Raw genomic sequence first — 16719 nt, 5'->3', positions numbered from 1 at the left:
TTAAAATGGTCACTGTTAATGGAAATGAAAATTGCGGCAAAAGAGCTCAACAACAACATCCGGTTCCGTGAACTGAAATGAATAGGCAAATTACATAATTAAATTATTCTCTCTACACTCAAACAACTCATATTGGAACAACAGTAAGATTATTCAAATGTTTAAAATGTTTTGAAATATTCACCAAGGCTGCATTTATTTAATACAGTAAAAACAGTAATACTGTAAAATATTATTACAGTTTTAAATAGCTATGTGTATATATGTGTTTAAAATGTAATTTATTCCTGTGATCAAAACTGAATTTTCAGCATCATTACTCCAGTCGTCAGTGTCACATGATCCTTCAGAAATTTAATATGCTGATTTGCTGATTTTCCTACTATTATCAATATTGAAAGCAGTGCAGCTTAATATTTTTATGGAAACCATGATTATTTAATGAATTTCAAAATAACAACATTTATTTGTCACTTTACTGTCACTTTTGATCATTTTAATGCATCCTTGCTGAATAAAATAATTTATTAAAAATAAATAAATAAATAAATACAAATCTTACTGAACCCAAACTTTTGAGCAATAGTGTATACACAAATAAAAATTATATATATATATATATATATATATATATAGCACAGTACACACAAATGTCAGGTTACATAACATACTTTCCAATTGTTAAATGAAATATATTTATAATCTATATTTGTAATAATTTTGCTCTAGATTTGCCCTTTATCTTGAATGAACGTTTTCATACAGTGCTGTGCTTATAAGTCTAAATGTTGCCTTAAAATACTATCTAGGTAGGTAGCTCACATTTTGCAACAGAGCTAATATTGTGATTTACTTATAGGATGTTCGCTGTATTTTATGTTTTCCTCACAAAGAGTGTCTCTCAATTTGTCTGCAGAAAAAGCAAGAGCAAACATGGCCACGCCAACGGAGGGGCTCAGAAAAAGGAAACAGTGAGTGCAAAAAAAATACAGTATATTTGAACACATACACACAGTGTAACTATGGACATGGATGTACATACTGTACATATACATGATAATGTTTTGTATTTCAGGCTGCTCTGCGCCAGTCCAAGCTGAACTCAATGAGTAAATCTGACACCCGCCTGCATGACATGCACAGGCTGCCCTGCAACGCCAATGGTGAGAGAGACAGACAGATGTAACTGGTCTTTATGACATACGTACACAAGACTCATTTACCACACATACGTACATATGCACTGACCGACGCACGTGCGTGCAAAGGCTGACGTCTCCAGAGACTTGTCATGGTAAGATGTTTACTAGCTCATGTTCCCACTGCCAAAGACGTGTGATCTGCGAGGCTGAGAACGACAGTTGTCAAGCTGACACACAGAACACACACATCCCAAAGCCTTATATACATTGGCTTCTAATCTTTTAAATCCAGACTAATGGAGACTCAGCTTTATTTAGTGTGTAAAACACAAAATACACAATAAGAAGGATAACAATTCCCAATTCGGATCAACGTGAAATCAAGATTGACCCTATTTACTTTTGTAATACATGCTTCTGGTCGTAATATCCACGAATCATCAGTCTACACTATTCCAAATTAGAAAAAAAACAAAACGCTTTTTCTGCTGATGTTACCAAGATCACACGTTTCAACACGGGGAAGACATTTGAGGTTATGAAGAATATTGTGGCAACATTGTTTGAAATGATTCTAAAGCATGCCTAGTTTTCTTGTCATAATTATAATGCTATTTAAAGGTTACAAAAACATTTCTTACAATGTTCTACTAACTTCATTTTCACTCAAAATGTTATTTGAACGTTTATATTTTTAAATATTCTACACATTTTAAAAGGTCCAGTGTTCTTTTTGTGATTAGAATATTACTTAAAGGTTCCTAAAATTTTTCTTACAATGTTCTACTAACTTTATTTTCACCCAAGATATAACGTTATTTGAACATTAGTTTTCAATATTCTAAGAACGCTAAAATGTCCAGTTTTCTTTTTGTGATTAGAGCGTTACTTAAAGGTTCCTAAAATATTTCTTAATGTTTCTTCCTAAAATGTTCTACTAACTTTATTTTCACCCAAGATATACATTTGAACATTAATTTTTAATGTTCTAAAAACGTTAAAATGTTATTTAAAGATTACAAAGACGCTTATTACAACGTTTTACTAATTTTGTTTCTACCCATATATCTATGTAATGTTATTTGAATGGTTATTCTAAGAACATTTTCTCTCAAGATTGAGAACGAGTACAAATAACATTATAAGGATGTTCTGAGAATGTTGATATCAGTATATTTTCTCTCATTGTTTTAAGAACATTCATAAAGTAAAAACATCATGAAGACATTCTAAGAATGTTTTCTCTCAGCGTTATCAGACCGTATATCAAATATTAACAAAGTGATAAGAATGTTCCATAAACACTATTTTTAGAATGTGTTGTCCTAAAAATTATATAACTTTTTAAAATGTTATTGAAAGTTGTGAGAACGTTCCTTGTTATGCTAAGCTAGTCAGCTAAACTATTAGCTTGCTAAATAGGCTAGGCTAAACTGGAAAGGTAAATACTTAATGACTATTTTTAGATTTGGTAGTATCTTCTGATACATAGTTTAGAAAACAAAATTCACATTATTTGTTGCCAGTGTGGTTTCATGTTGGCTTTAAACTCATTATACCGTCTGTAAGCATGTTTAAACATATGTAAGATTGTGAAAGTGTGGTCAAAATGCGAGGTAATCAAATAGTAATGGTCTGCCCTCTTGTGTTTGCCTGGAGTAATGTCGAATGTGACATTTTTAATGAAACTTTGGATTTTATTGACCCTTTGTACTATGTAAGCGTTCGTTTTTTATCCAATATGACATCAATACTCCAAACTTTAATCTTAATCCTCTTTCCCATTGCTCTCATATTAATCTGTGTTATTCTGATTGACAGGCGCCCCTAAGAGCCGGCCGGCCAGCATGGATCTTCTGCTCCTGCATACCTGCCACTCCAATTCTGACCTCCGTCCCAGCTCAAGCCGCCAGCTGCCTCGTGCTCCCAACAAAAATGAGAATGAGGAACGCGAACACACCTACTCTGAAGTTTGCCGCCGCTCCTCTCCCACATCCCACCCGCCAGATGATGGCCTGTACGAGAGTGTTGGGATCAAAGGGGTGGGGCCTGATAAAGCTGCCCCACCTGCTGCCCCTGCCCCGACGTCAACCAACACGCCCACTCAGCGCCGTGCCCACAGCCCGACGCTCAATGGGAACGGCCGAGGTGGAAGCAGAGGAGGCATGAACGGCGTGAGTCAAGACGAAGTAACGGCAGAATACGCCTCCATACGGAAGGTGAAGAAGCTGGAGCGCGGCAGGAGGGAGGAAGTGGTGGAGGATGGAGAAAGGGAGCACCAGAGCGTGTCCAGCAGCGAATCCTCCAGCAGCACTTTGCCTAGGAAAACAGTGGAACCATTTCACCTACCCAATTTCCCAAAGGTGAATATGACACAGATCAGCCACACAGGTTCAGAATAGTTACAGAAAAAAAACACTCAGCTCATAACTCATCCTGCAGGGGCAAAAATCGGTGACAAAATCTCACAGAAACCTTAAAGAATAGATTGGATATGTCTGGAGAACAGAATGTCATATACTGTAGACTCTTTCAAGTAACCATCTACAACACCCTAGCAACTATACTAATGCAGTAAAAATCTTTCAGAACAACTTAGCAACTGCATAGCAACACCTTAGCAACCATCCAGAACACCCCAGCAACCCCATAATTTACTTAAACAACAGAACAATATATTAACTGCATAGCAACACCGTAGCTACCATCCAGAACACCCCAGCAACCCCATAATTTACTTAAACAACAGAACAATATATTAACTGCATAGCAACACCGTAGCAACCATCCAGAACACCCCAGCAACCCAAAATTTACTTAAACCACAGAACAACATAGTAACTGCATAGCAACACCCTAGCACCCTAGCAACCATCCAGAAGACCTCAGCAACATCCATAACTCACTTAAACCTCAGAACAACTTAGTAACTGCATAGCAACACAATAGCAACCATCCAGGGCTGCTTTCCCAAAAGCATCGTAAGCTTAAGCTGATCGTTAAAACGATCGCACGAATCATCCTAGACTTGCGGACCGTATCCCAAAACCATTTTACTCCCAGTGCTCTGGAGTAATCGTAAATCCATACGTGACAGAATTATGAGGTCACCTGCAGGACAGTCGGCAGATTACACCTTTAACTTTATTCAAGTGCAATGTGATTATAATTAAAGCTTTTGATTGTACTTTATTGCACTTTATTACTCGTTGTTGTTTTTTTAATGAATTTATAAATGAAATCATTAGAAATGGCAGAAAACAAAAAATAGAAATTTAAATTAAATGACTGAAAAAAACTGAATAAAATAATGTAGGAAATCCGCTTCAAAGGGATAAAAATAGGGATAAACTCAAAAACAAAAAACAAACAAAAAAACACACACACGTACATTTGACCCTCTATCAATTGCATATTTATTCTCTAATTGCTAGCTTTTCTTGAAAAACTAACACTAGCTTTCTTTTTTTCTATTCTATCTACTTGTTTCTTATAAAAAAAATTTAAAACACTAGGTTACTTTTTTCTATATTCTATCTACTCGTTTTCTTTAAAAAAATAAATAAAAAATAAATAAAACCTTGCTACGTGTACTGCGTTGGGCTAACCGAGACTTCATATCACTTGCATGTTGTTGCTCTTTTGTTTTGATTGCTTCTATTGTCCTCATTTGTAAGTCGTTTTGGATAAAAGCGTCTGCTAAATGACTAAATGTAAATGTAAATTATATCATATTATATTATATTATCTGAGCTGTCTGGAACGCAGCATTAGGTTAACATTTCAATAAACGAGCATGTACTACAAATACAAGCCATTCTATAAATTGACATTTCAGCACTTGACCAACGGATAGCGACTCCTAAGTAGCACGGCTACGTGCGATTGTGTTAAGTGCATTTTTGGGAAACGCACGTGAAACAATAACGAACGTTCGTAATTTACTTAAATCACAGAACAACTTATTAACTGCATAGCAACACTCTAGCAACCATCCAGAATAACCCAGCAACCATATAGTAATTCACTAAAAACAACTTAGTAATGGCATAGCAACTACCCAGATCACCCAGAAATATCCATAACTCACATAAACCTCAGAACAACTTAGTAACTGCATAGCTATGCCATAGCAACCACATAGAACACCCTAGCAACCACATAGTACTGCACTAAACATTCCAGCATCATTATGGTATATTTTGCACCACTCTCATTTTCTTCAGAAAAACTAATGCAAGAACTTGGCATTGCTAAAGATGGGCCTATTAGATGAGGACCCATCTTTAGCAATGCCAAGTTCTTGCATTTGACTTCCAGGCAATAGAAAAAATAAAAATAATAATAAGTGAGAAAAAAAAAGAGTTATAATTGTCTGCCATTTGCAGTGATGTAAATAGCAACTTGCAAGCACTTAAATGCAGGGCCTGGTAGTGCAGTTATACGTTTGGACCACTAGAGAGTGCTGTTTCCTATAAAAAAAATATATCCCTAGATTCACCAACCTGAAGCATTATCTAAAATCTTCATGACTGATATGAATATGACTGATGACATTTACATGGTAAATATTTTATAAGTTTATATGTCAAATGTTTTTGATTAAAGGGGTTCAAGAAATAAACAGTACCAAGTGTTAAAATGTTGCCTTACCTAGAATTTTACTCATTTAAAATTACAAAACATTCTATTGACACTGAGTTTAAAAATAAACTGAAGTTATGCATTGTCAGTTTTTTAACTGATACTTTGTGTGTGTGTGTGTGTGTGTTTGTGTCTATGTGTCTGTTTACATTTCACCCATATTCCTGTCCATCTGTCAGCTGATACCTGTTTATGCTGTGTTTGGCTTTCAAGGACAGATAAGACTTGCAGAGAGCAGAACAGCCATGTGGAATGATGGTGCCTTTAAAATGGAAAACACACAGACAATGATCGGATAATGATCCAGTCTTCCTGTTAACTGAACTCTGCTCTACTTGTCTTTATGTGTGTGTGTTTGTGCCATTTATTTGCCACATATGGAGATAAAAATCTTCTTTGTCAAAGGTTTGTTGATTGATGGCTTGTTTACACAGGCACGGTATTGTATTCAGTGCATACTTGTCTTTCTAAATCTGACTTACAGTGTGCCATTTGGTGTTTAAGCAAGGCTAAACAATGTGTGTGTGTCTTTGACCTGCATTATATTCAAGCCTGCATCTAGAGTAAATATTGTTTGAGTTTACGTGAAAGCGAGCATGCAGTATGATTGTGTGGCACATGTGTTACTCCAGTGCACTGTGCTGGATTATGTAAGGTCTGTTGGCAGGCTGCCTACCTCGCCATGTGTTTTTTTTGTTGTTGTTAAAGGCATCAGGGAGGAACCACAGAGCAGGTAGTTGCTTCAGCCAGGGAAATAAATAGCAGCAAACACTGTAGCCATTCATCTGCTGGTATTAATCATTCATACAGGAGGTGTGTTTCTTTCCCTCTTTAATCATTGACTCTCTATATGGCATACATATCTGCTCCTGTAATGATTAACTCATAGAACATTTCCATTGTAGAAACAAACACCAATCAGTCCTAAATTAAAGGAACAGTTCATGTTGTTGCAGACCAGCATGACTTTCTTTCGTTGTTTTGTGGGACACAAATGGAAATTTGGAAAAATGCACTGGCCACCGTTTTATTTTTAGAATGAAAGTGAATGAGGATTGGTTCTGTCGAGCTCCGAAATGACAAAAAAAAGAAACATAAAAGTTGTTCATATGATTTTTGCAAAAAAAAAAAAACAAATTCCAAGTGTTCTGAGATCGTATAATAGCTTTCAGTGACAAACGGACCAAAATGTAGGTCTTTATTCCCCTTCACCCTAGTAAAAAAGTAATATATTTAAAATACATTTATTTCATACTAAGAATAGTTCAAATCTATTAACATATTTACTGACAAATCGCTGAAGACTTACTGATATAAATATTACTATTAAACCTTGTTTGGAGTGCTACTTGTGTACAAAGCCTTCCTTATATAGCCTAAAATATGTTTTAATGTCACTATTGATGAGGATTGTAAGAGTTTTGAATAATACTGGTCTTTAAATGCAAGATATTTAAAGTGTACCTGAAGTATTCTTGCAATAGTTCCACTTTAGCACAATCAAAAATACTTATATCTTTAATTGGACTACAGTACTACTTCCACACAATTAAAGTGCATTAAGTACAAAATTAGTTGGTCCAATTTAGCAGACTTTAAGTATACCAGTTTAGTATACCAAAAGTATAGTAGAATTCATTTTATTTAGTTTTTAAAATAATTTTTATTTTTTATATGACTATTTCAGTTGAATTTATTTATTTCCAGTCAGTCATTTCAGCTTATTTTATTTAGTTGCCCAGTCAACATTTTTTTTTAGTTAGTTTTAGTTAACAATAATATCCCTGTTGTTGAAGGAATAGTTCACTAAAAATGAACATTTGCTAAAAATGTACTCACCCCAAATGGGTGCCGTCAGAATGAGAGTTCAAACAGCTGATAAAACATCACAATAATCCACAAGCAATCCACACCACTCCAGTCCATTAATTAACATCTTGTAAAGTGAAAAGTTGCGTGTTTGTAAGAAACAAATCCATCATTAAGGTATTTTAACTTTAAACTGTCACTTCTGGACAAAATACCACTATCCATAATACCACTTCCTGCCTGAATTTGTTTCCTATAAACACACAGCTTTTCACTTCACAAGATGTTGGAGTGGTGTGGATTACTTGTTGATTATTGCAATGTCTTTATCAGCTGTTTGGACTCTCATTCTGACGGCACCCATTCACTGCAGAGGATCCATGAGAATATTGGACACAAAATTGATTCTTTCGGAAAACAGATGTTGTTGCTTCTCTCATAAACTCACGAACATGGAGAGATAGAATTCAGACGACACAAAAGTCAGTCTGTTTGCATTAGCAGTGCTTGAGGAGGTCTGACCAGCCTGCATGTTCCTCATGTGTCCAACAGGAGGCGGTCTTCATGGGCAACGGAGAGCAGTACATTTGGAAACCACCAGAAGAGGATGAGATGATCATGCCAGTTGTTCCTCAGCTGGAGAACGGACACAGCCATCCCACCGCCGTGGAGGTAACGTCTCCCTCGCTATCCCAGCACTGCAGATGGGGTCATGACATTTGTCTATGTTTGCATGAAGGGATCAGGTTTCAGACTTTGACCTTTGACCTCTAAATCTCAGGACCACTTGCGTACATTTCGGATCTCTTTGGTCTGCCCCTTGTGTGTCAATAAAGAGTGTTTTCTGGGACAGGAAGTGAGTGGAATGATGGCTGCAGTCTGATAAATTGTGGCTTGAAAGTGAGAGAGTATGTTTGAGCCTTCTTTTCTCCCTCCCCCTCTCGTCTCTCTTCCTGTTCTGTCTCTCTCTCTCTCTCTTTCTCTCTATGGCGGGCTTGGAATGGCTTGACTATCAGGCAGGTCAAAGGTCTGTAGACTGTGCTTGTTGACTGTCAGTTCAGGGTTGGTGTGAGGGAAGGAATATGAGAAGTGAGGAGAGGTCAGGACAGACAGGCACTCTGGGTCAACTTGTGTTTAATCAACTTCCTGTGGCCAATCAATACTTACAACTTGGATTCAGATAAAAGCATTTAGAGCCGAGATGTGTAGTGTAGATTATGTTTGAAGAATAGATACAGATACTAACAGGAAGTTATATGCAGTGTTGGGGGTAATGCATTACAAGTAACGCGAGTTACGTAATAAGATTACTTTTTTCAAGTAACTAGTAAAGTAACGCATTACTTTTTAATTTACAAGAAAATATCTGAGTTACTTTTTCCGCATTTATTGACTGACAGTTCACATGATGTTACTGTAGTTCTAGACTAAATGTGAATGTGCATTAATTCATCCCACTCGCAAAAAACAGATTTAGTATTCATCAAAATGAATTAAAACAGTTAAATAGATTAAACAGTTTTATTTTAAATATAAAGCTTACTAAATGTAGGAAAAATTGTAGAGTAAGTAAAAGCAGTCTTAATTCAAGATACACTAAAAAAAAACTATATTTAAATTGAATTTACTGTATGTATTTGAAATGCATACAACATTTCCATACAAATGCATTACATAGTTTTATCTTAATGTGATGCAGTCATGCATAGTCATACATAATACATTATAGTACTATTAGTAATAAACTGGATGTGTTTTAAATACACAATAACCAGGTTTATACATTTATCATCAATAAATTCAATTTGTTTCCTTATACATTTTTACCTGACTAAATGTAATTTTAACATAAACAGATTATAAGAAATTTGAAGAAATGCATTTTAAAAATATGTAGGGATGCACCGATACCACTTTTTCCAGTACTCGCCCGATACCGATACTTTTATTTTTGATACTTGTCGATACCGAGTACCGATACTTTCATTGCATTTGTACATTTTTAAAATATTGGGTACAGAATCCAACAGAGTATGTATAATGTTAGTTGGTTAACTTAATTTATCAAATAGATACAGTCAAACCAAAATTTATTCAGACACCTTCAACATTTCTCACATTACCACAGTTTATTCGCTATAGTTTATGGTAGTAAAATATGACAAGAACTCAGAGTTAAACTGTGTCAGAACAAATTCAGCTCGATAATATCAGATAACTTTGATAGAAAGGTATGTGATGCATTACAATCAACCGAAATTATTCAGACAGCTATTAGTATGACAATATTTACACAACTATCAATACTCTGTCAGGCAACCCTAAGCCTTAATGACAGCCTGTAGTCTCCTGGGCATGCTGTCAACCAGGTTCATGCAAACCTGAACTTCAGTTTTTTTCCCAGACTCGGTCTGAATATTTTTTGGTCCCAAATTTGTATCCATTTTATTGGTAGTCCACTGTATGAAGAATTTTTGGATATAATATGTCACAGTTTACTTTATTTTGCTATCCTCACTTACATAAATGAACTATAGTGTCCTGCACCCACTAGTAAAAAATATCAAAAATTATATTTGGTAATTTTTGGTTTGACTGTATATCCTTCGGTTATTTTCACACTTAATTATGCACATTAAAATGTATTTTACAGGTTTTTGTTACTCTCACTGTTCATTTTTTTTTTTTGCTCTATGGCACATCATCTTTAATTCAGTTGCATTAGAGCTGCTAAAATCACGTGTTTTGCTGTAATAATGCAGGGAACCACTCGTTATAAATCTCCTAACTGTGATATTTTCAGAAATAGAAGTCGCGTTTTTCTTTGCTTTTCTTTCTAATGCAGAAACACTCATGAAGCAAGCAAAACATGCACAACGCGCGCACATATTTGTACTGGTGCAGAATGAGAGGGACAGTACAGCCTAGCGCATTTCACACAGGCTGCTAGTTTCACTTTCGCCAGAAAGTCGTGTTTGCTTAAGGTTGAAAATAAATTATTTATTTTATAGTGAATGCCCCTATAAATTGTCTTATATTTACATTTCAGTTTTAATCCAAGTGATGCATGCTATGTGAGCGAACATCAAGATCCATCAAGATCACAGAAGTGCGCGCTCTCTTTCCCTCCCTCCCTCCCTACCGTTAAGTAACTTGTGCATTGTTTTGCTTACTTGTTTTTGACATATCCGACCGAACTACAAACGTTCCAGTGATGTCTGTGAGAAAAGTATATTCATTCGACAAGCTCGCGCATCTGTGCCGCCGCGCGCTCAATCCACTCAGTGCTTTGCTTTTCAGTTCGCGCACATCAGCTATAAAGGCATTAATACTGAATGTTTAACATTATTCATTGCATACATCTGCTTCGTAGACGTCCTTAATCTCTAAACTCCTGTTTCTTTGTCGGAATATGACACTTATCACATGCTGTGAGGTATCGGCGCTTGGTATCGGGGCATTTTAACGAGTACCAGTACGAGTACAGGAGCTCAGTATCGGGCCCGATACCAGTATCGGTATCGGAGCATCCCTAAAAATATGTTTATTTAAATAAAATCAAATAATGCAATGGATTTATATGCATATGCTACTTAATCTACATACATTTTTTAAGTGTATATTAAAATAAAAAAATAAATCATTGATAATAACACAACTGTTATGTTCTCTGATTTTACAATTTGCACCTTGGGTGGCATTGAAGTACTTTGCAAATGACATTCTACACTTATTTTGTTGGTTAGCAGTGTAACAGTAAGCTGAACGTCTTTGGCTCAGATGGAAGTGTTGGCTGTTGTAACCGGTGAGCTGAATACACTTCTCCATGCTCCGTCTCTCTCACATCTCTGCTCATTCCTTCTCTTGTCCAGACACACCCAGTTTCATGTCATGAGGTGTGTGGGCGTGACACTGCATGGCCCTCTGCTCTACTTCACTTAACACGTTATACTCAACATGGAAAAACTCGTTGGACTTTTAAAAAAACATCTTCAGCCTTTTTTAAATCATTTTTGCAGTTTCTTTCAAGGGTTGTTTATTTCAAACCCTGTGGTTTCTTTGTGAGTTCATAAAAACTGCATGCAATTTATTATATTACTACGTTATTAATTTACAGTAGGAAATGTTTTCTATCTATTGTAATTATCTAATATAATCTTAATTAGAAATCTCCAAACCATTCAATTCCCACTGCTTTTGTGACACCTGTTTACGCACACATGCTGCAACTCATGTAAGATTGAATTGCCTCAGAAGACTGCATTTGTAAGAAGAAAAATGAGAAAAAAAATGTGTGTGTGTGTGTGGGGGGTATTGCAAGGAGTGAGAAAGAGAGAGCAATATGAAGGGGAAAGAAAAGACAGTGAGAGAGCAAGAGGAAGGAAAAAAAACCTCTCAAGACTTTCTCAACAGCTGCAGAGAGTTTTGAAACCCTCGTCATTGTGATTTCCTCTCGCTCTGCAAAGCGCTGCACAGCACAGTAAACAATGCTCGACATGGAGGAAAAGAGATCAGAGGGGCGCACACAGACACACACACATTTGGGAGTTTCAAACAACATGAAACTCAGCGATTTTCTTAAAATCGGCTGGTTCAGTCATGCCTGTGTTCAGACGCATGCTATGCGTCGTGCTGTGGCCTGCAGATTACAGTACAGGCTAAGATACTGAACCCTGCAGAGCTGTTTTCCAGACCGCTTAGAGGTGTTAACATGACAAACTCAATCGTATCCGCAGCTCGATTCATGCCATAACATCTCCTCAGCCTGTACACATGAATGCCGTAAAGGTCACTATGTGAGTTGGAGAGCCGAGTTGAATTCTTGACTGAGATTTTACACATGCCATTGAGCTGGGAGTGCTAAATGTCATCTACCACAGAGAGGGCATGTGAGGTGAACACGCGCACACATACACACACACACACACACACACACACTTGTTTCACTATCCTTGTGGGGACATTCATAGGCGTAATGGTTTTTATACTGTACTTACTGTATGTGCTATTGCCCTACACCAATCCTACACCTAAACCTACCCCTTACAGGAGACTTTCTACATTTTTAGATTTTCAAAAAACTTAATTCTGTGTGATTTATTAGCTTGTTTGCCCATGGGGACCTCAATTTAGGTCCCCACCGTGACACGAGTCCCCATGAGTCTGTGTGTATTCAGGTTTAAGTCCCCACCTGAATAGAAAAACAAGTACACACACACACACACATCAGTGTCAGGGGTGTGCAATATTGACAATATCTCAATATTTTATTTTTTTTCAATAACAATAATTACATGATATTTTAATGTGTTTTTGATCTGGTTTAAGCCTGTCATGGATAAATAAATATGACACTAAAACCACCAGTAGGTGGCGTCATTTGAATTTGAACATACTTTCCGACAGTTATAGGGTTTATTTTATATAGTATACTGTAAATATGGGTAGTATGAGGGAAATTCAGACATACTATATCCGCGATGTTGATATGGTCATGTGACCTACAGCATCAGTTGCATCACTTCACTGCCATTCATAAATTGCCTCATGGGATAGTAAAGTGTCCACTGAATGCGGATCCTGGCAGAGGTATTAGCCTAGGTCATCCGGGTACTTTTTGCCTACTGTTTTATGAATACTGTGAATTCTTTTGGCGAACTGTTTTTCACATACAATATAGTAGGGAAGTATTCAATTTCAGACACAGCACCTTTTTTAATGAGTGATTCATTGATTCATTCATTCAAATGATTTGTTCAAAATGGCTGATTCATTTAGAAACAAAGCAAGTGCCTCTCTTTATGAATGGATCATTGAATCATTGAATCAAATGATTCATTCAAAAACATATTCATTCAGGAACAAAACACCACAATGTTGCTCTGAGATGGACAAATGTTCTACTCCGGCTTTGTTTGTAACAAAAAAACAGAAAAACAGATACTGTTCTCTCAATAATGTAACTTGCTCAATATTAACTTATTGTTTGTTGAACCGGTGTTTAGAATCAATCACATTTACGGTCACGCCGCATGCTGATATTCTGGAAAACTTAATTTTTGTGTGATACTATGTAACAATATCATATATATATATATATATATATATATATATATATATATATATATATATATATATATATATATATATATATATATATAAACATATATGAGTATTTTGGGTTCATAACTTGAATTACAAGGGCATTCTAACAGGCTTCATCACACAGTGAATGCTTTTGGACTTTTGTTGTTTGCAAAGTGAGTGACATACTGTCAGCTCACACGTCATTAAAACAACAATTACAATATTACCATAGATGATAAATATTGCACACCCCTAAATAGTGTACGTTAGATGTTTTCTTGTATCACATATTCGTAATAGACCACACATGGACATTACAGGAGGATTGTGGGAAATCTTCCTACCCTAATAGCTCCTGTCTGGTTAGCGGGGTTAATGGCGTCTCGGTGGGCTGCTGCGGTGAAAGTTTAACAAGCTTATCTGCAGGTTAGGTAACAGATAAGAGCGTTTACACTGGCTCTGTCGATCACGGCTAAAGTGGGTCATGTTTCTTCTGTGTGCAAGCAGAGTCCTGTTACCACACACACTATGACACACGAGTCAAACACTCAGCGCTGTAGGCATCAGTGTAGTGCGTATACTACAACTTCAGGCATATTTGAGGTTGTGTTGTGTTAACTCTTATCTGTCATGTTGCCTTTTTACTTTTACTTTTTAAGCCAGTTGTCATTATTAATCTGATTATTAATTTTTGATGTATCATCAATGATACTTCAAATTATGGTCTTGGTATGCTGGTATGCTGTTACTTTTATAAGTGATAAAACAGTTCACCTGATTAAAAAAAATGATAAAAAACAAAAATAATTAAATTGATGGAGATAAACAAATATCAAAAAGATGAGGCAAGTAACAACAGCACCCAGGCACCCACCTGGAACTTGCAAGCAGCCACAAAAAATTACCTAGCAACCATACATAACACCTTAGCAACCATTCAAAACATTTTAGTAACCACCTAGAACACCCCAGTAACCATAAAGCATTACTCAGGCATCCATCCAGAACATACTAGCAACCACCAAAAACAACCTAGCAAGCATGTAATCACCAAGAATAGCCTAGCAACCACCCAGAAAACTCTAGAAATCTCCAAGAACAACCAACCACTCATATCAGCCTAGCAACCAAGAAAAACATCCTAGCAACGACCAAGAAAAACCTAGCAACCACCAAGAGCAACCAACCACTCATAAAATCCTAGCAACCATCTAAAACAACTTAGCAACCACCAAGAACAACCAACCATTCATAACAGCCTAGCAACTACCTAAAACAACCTAGCAACAACCATATAAACCTAGCAACCATCCAGAACATCCTAGTTACCACCAAGAACAACCAACCACTCATAACAGCCTAGCAACTATCTAAAACAACCTAGCAACGACCAAGAAAAAAACCTAGCAACCAACCAGAACACCCTAGAAAGTACCAAGAACAACCAACCACTCATAACAGCCTAGCAACTACCTAAAACAACCTAGCAACTACCATAAAACCCTAGCAACCATCCAGAACATCCTAGTTACCACCAAGAACAACCAACCACTCATAACAGCCTCATAACAGCCTAGAAACAACTAAAACAACCTAGCAATGACCAAGAAAAACCTAGCAACCACCAAGAACAACTGACCACACACAAGAGCCTAGCAACTACCTAAAGCAACCTAGCAATGACCAAGAAAAAATAAAATAAAATCTAGCAACCATCCAAAACACCTTAGCAACCACCAAGAACAACCAACAACTTATAACAGCCTAGCAACCATCCAGAACACCCTAGCAACCACCAAGAATAAACAACCACTCATAACAGCCTAGCAACTACCTATAATAACCTAGCAACAACCATAAAACCCTAGCAACCATCCAGAACACCCCAGCAACCACCAAGAACAACCAACCACCCATAACAGCCTAGCAACTTCCCAAAACAAACTAGCAACGGACAAAAAAATAAAATAAAATCTAGCAACCATCCAAAACACCATAGCAACCACCAAGAACAACCAACCACTCATAACAGCCTAGCAACTATCTAAAACAACCTAGCAACCATCCAGAACACCCTAGCAACCACCAAGAATAACCAACCACTCATAACAGCCGAGCAACTACCTACAACAACCTAGCAACTACCATAAAACCCTAGCAACCATCCAGAACATCCTAGTTACCACCAAGAACAACCAACCACTCATAACAGCCTCATAACAGCCTAGAAACAACTAAAACAACCTAGCAATGACCAAGAAAAACCTAGCAACCACCAAGAACAACTGACCACACACAAGAGCCTAGCAACTACCTAAAGCAACCTAGCAATGACCAAGAAAAATAAAATAAAATCTAGCAACCATCCAAAACACCTTAGCAACCACCAAGAACAACCAACAACTTATAACAGCCTAGCAACCATCCAGAACACCCTAGCAACCACCAAGAATAAACAACCACTCATAACAGCCTAGCAACTACCTATAATAACCTAGCAACAACCATAAAACCCTAGCAACCATCCAGAACACCCCAGCAACCACCAAGAACAACCAACCACCCATAACAGCCTAGCAACTTCCCAAAACAAACTAGCAACGGACAAAAAAATAAAATAAAATCTAGCAACCATCCAAAACACCATAGCAACCACCAAGAACAACCAACCACTCATAACAGCCTAGCAACTATCTAAAACAACCTAGCAACCATCCAGAACACCCTAGCAACCACCAAGAATAACCAACCACTCATAACAGCCGAGCAACTACCTACAACAACCTAGCAATGACCAATAAAACCTAGCAGCCACCCAGAACACCCTAGCAACCACCAAGAACAACCAACCACTCCTAAAAGCCTAGTAACTACCTATAACAACCTAGCAATGACCAAGATAAACCTAGCAACCATCCAAAACACCCTAGCAGCCACCATGAACAACCAACCACTCATAAAAGCCTAGCAACTACTTAAAACAATCTAGTAACTACCAAGAAAAACCTAGCAACCATCCTAAACACCCTAGCAACCA

The 16719-nt window shown here is 37.0% G+C and overlaps 1 protein-coding gene across 3 annotated transcripts in view; it reads left to right on the top strand.

The window, feature by feature from the left end:
* Nucleotides 1–16719, top strand: part of LOC131532438 (uncharacterized) — a 62613-nt gene that overhangs the window by 40404 nt on the left and 5490 nt on the right. For all 3 annotated transcript variants that reach the window (XM_058764094.1, XM_058764096.1, XM_058764093.1), the window contains 4 exons: nucleotides 917–971; nucleotides 1076–1163; nucleotides 2964–3505; nucleotides 8148–8267. In XM_058764094.1, the coding sequence (XP_058620077.1) occupies nucleotides 917–971; nucleotides 1076–1163; nucleotides 2964–3505; nucleotides 8148–8267 (805 nt within the window). The remainder of the gene's footprint in view (nucleotides 1–916; nucleotides 972–1075; nucleotides 1164–2963; nucleotides 3506–8147; nucleotides 8268–16719) is intronic.

The sequence above is a fragment of the Onychostoma macrolepis genome, chromosome 23 (genome assembly GCF_012432095.1).
Source record: "Onychostoma macrolepis isolate SWU-2019 chromosome 23, ASM1243209v1, whole genome shotgun sequence".
NCBI classification, from domain to species: Eukaryota; Metazoa; Chordata; class Actinopteri; order Cypriniformes; family Cyprinidae; genus Onychostoma; species Onychostoma macrolepis.
The sequence above is the reverse complement of the archived record's forward strand: the minus strand, read 5'-3'. Positions and strand labels throughout refer to the sequence as shown.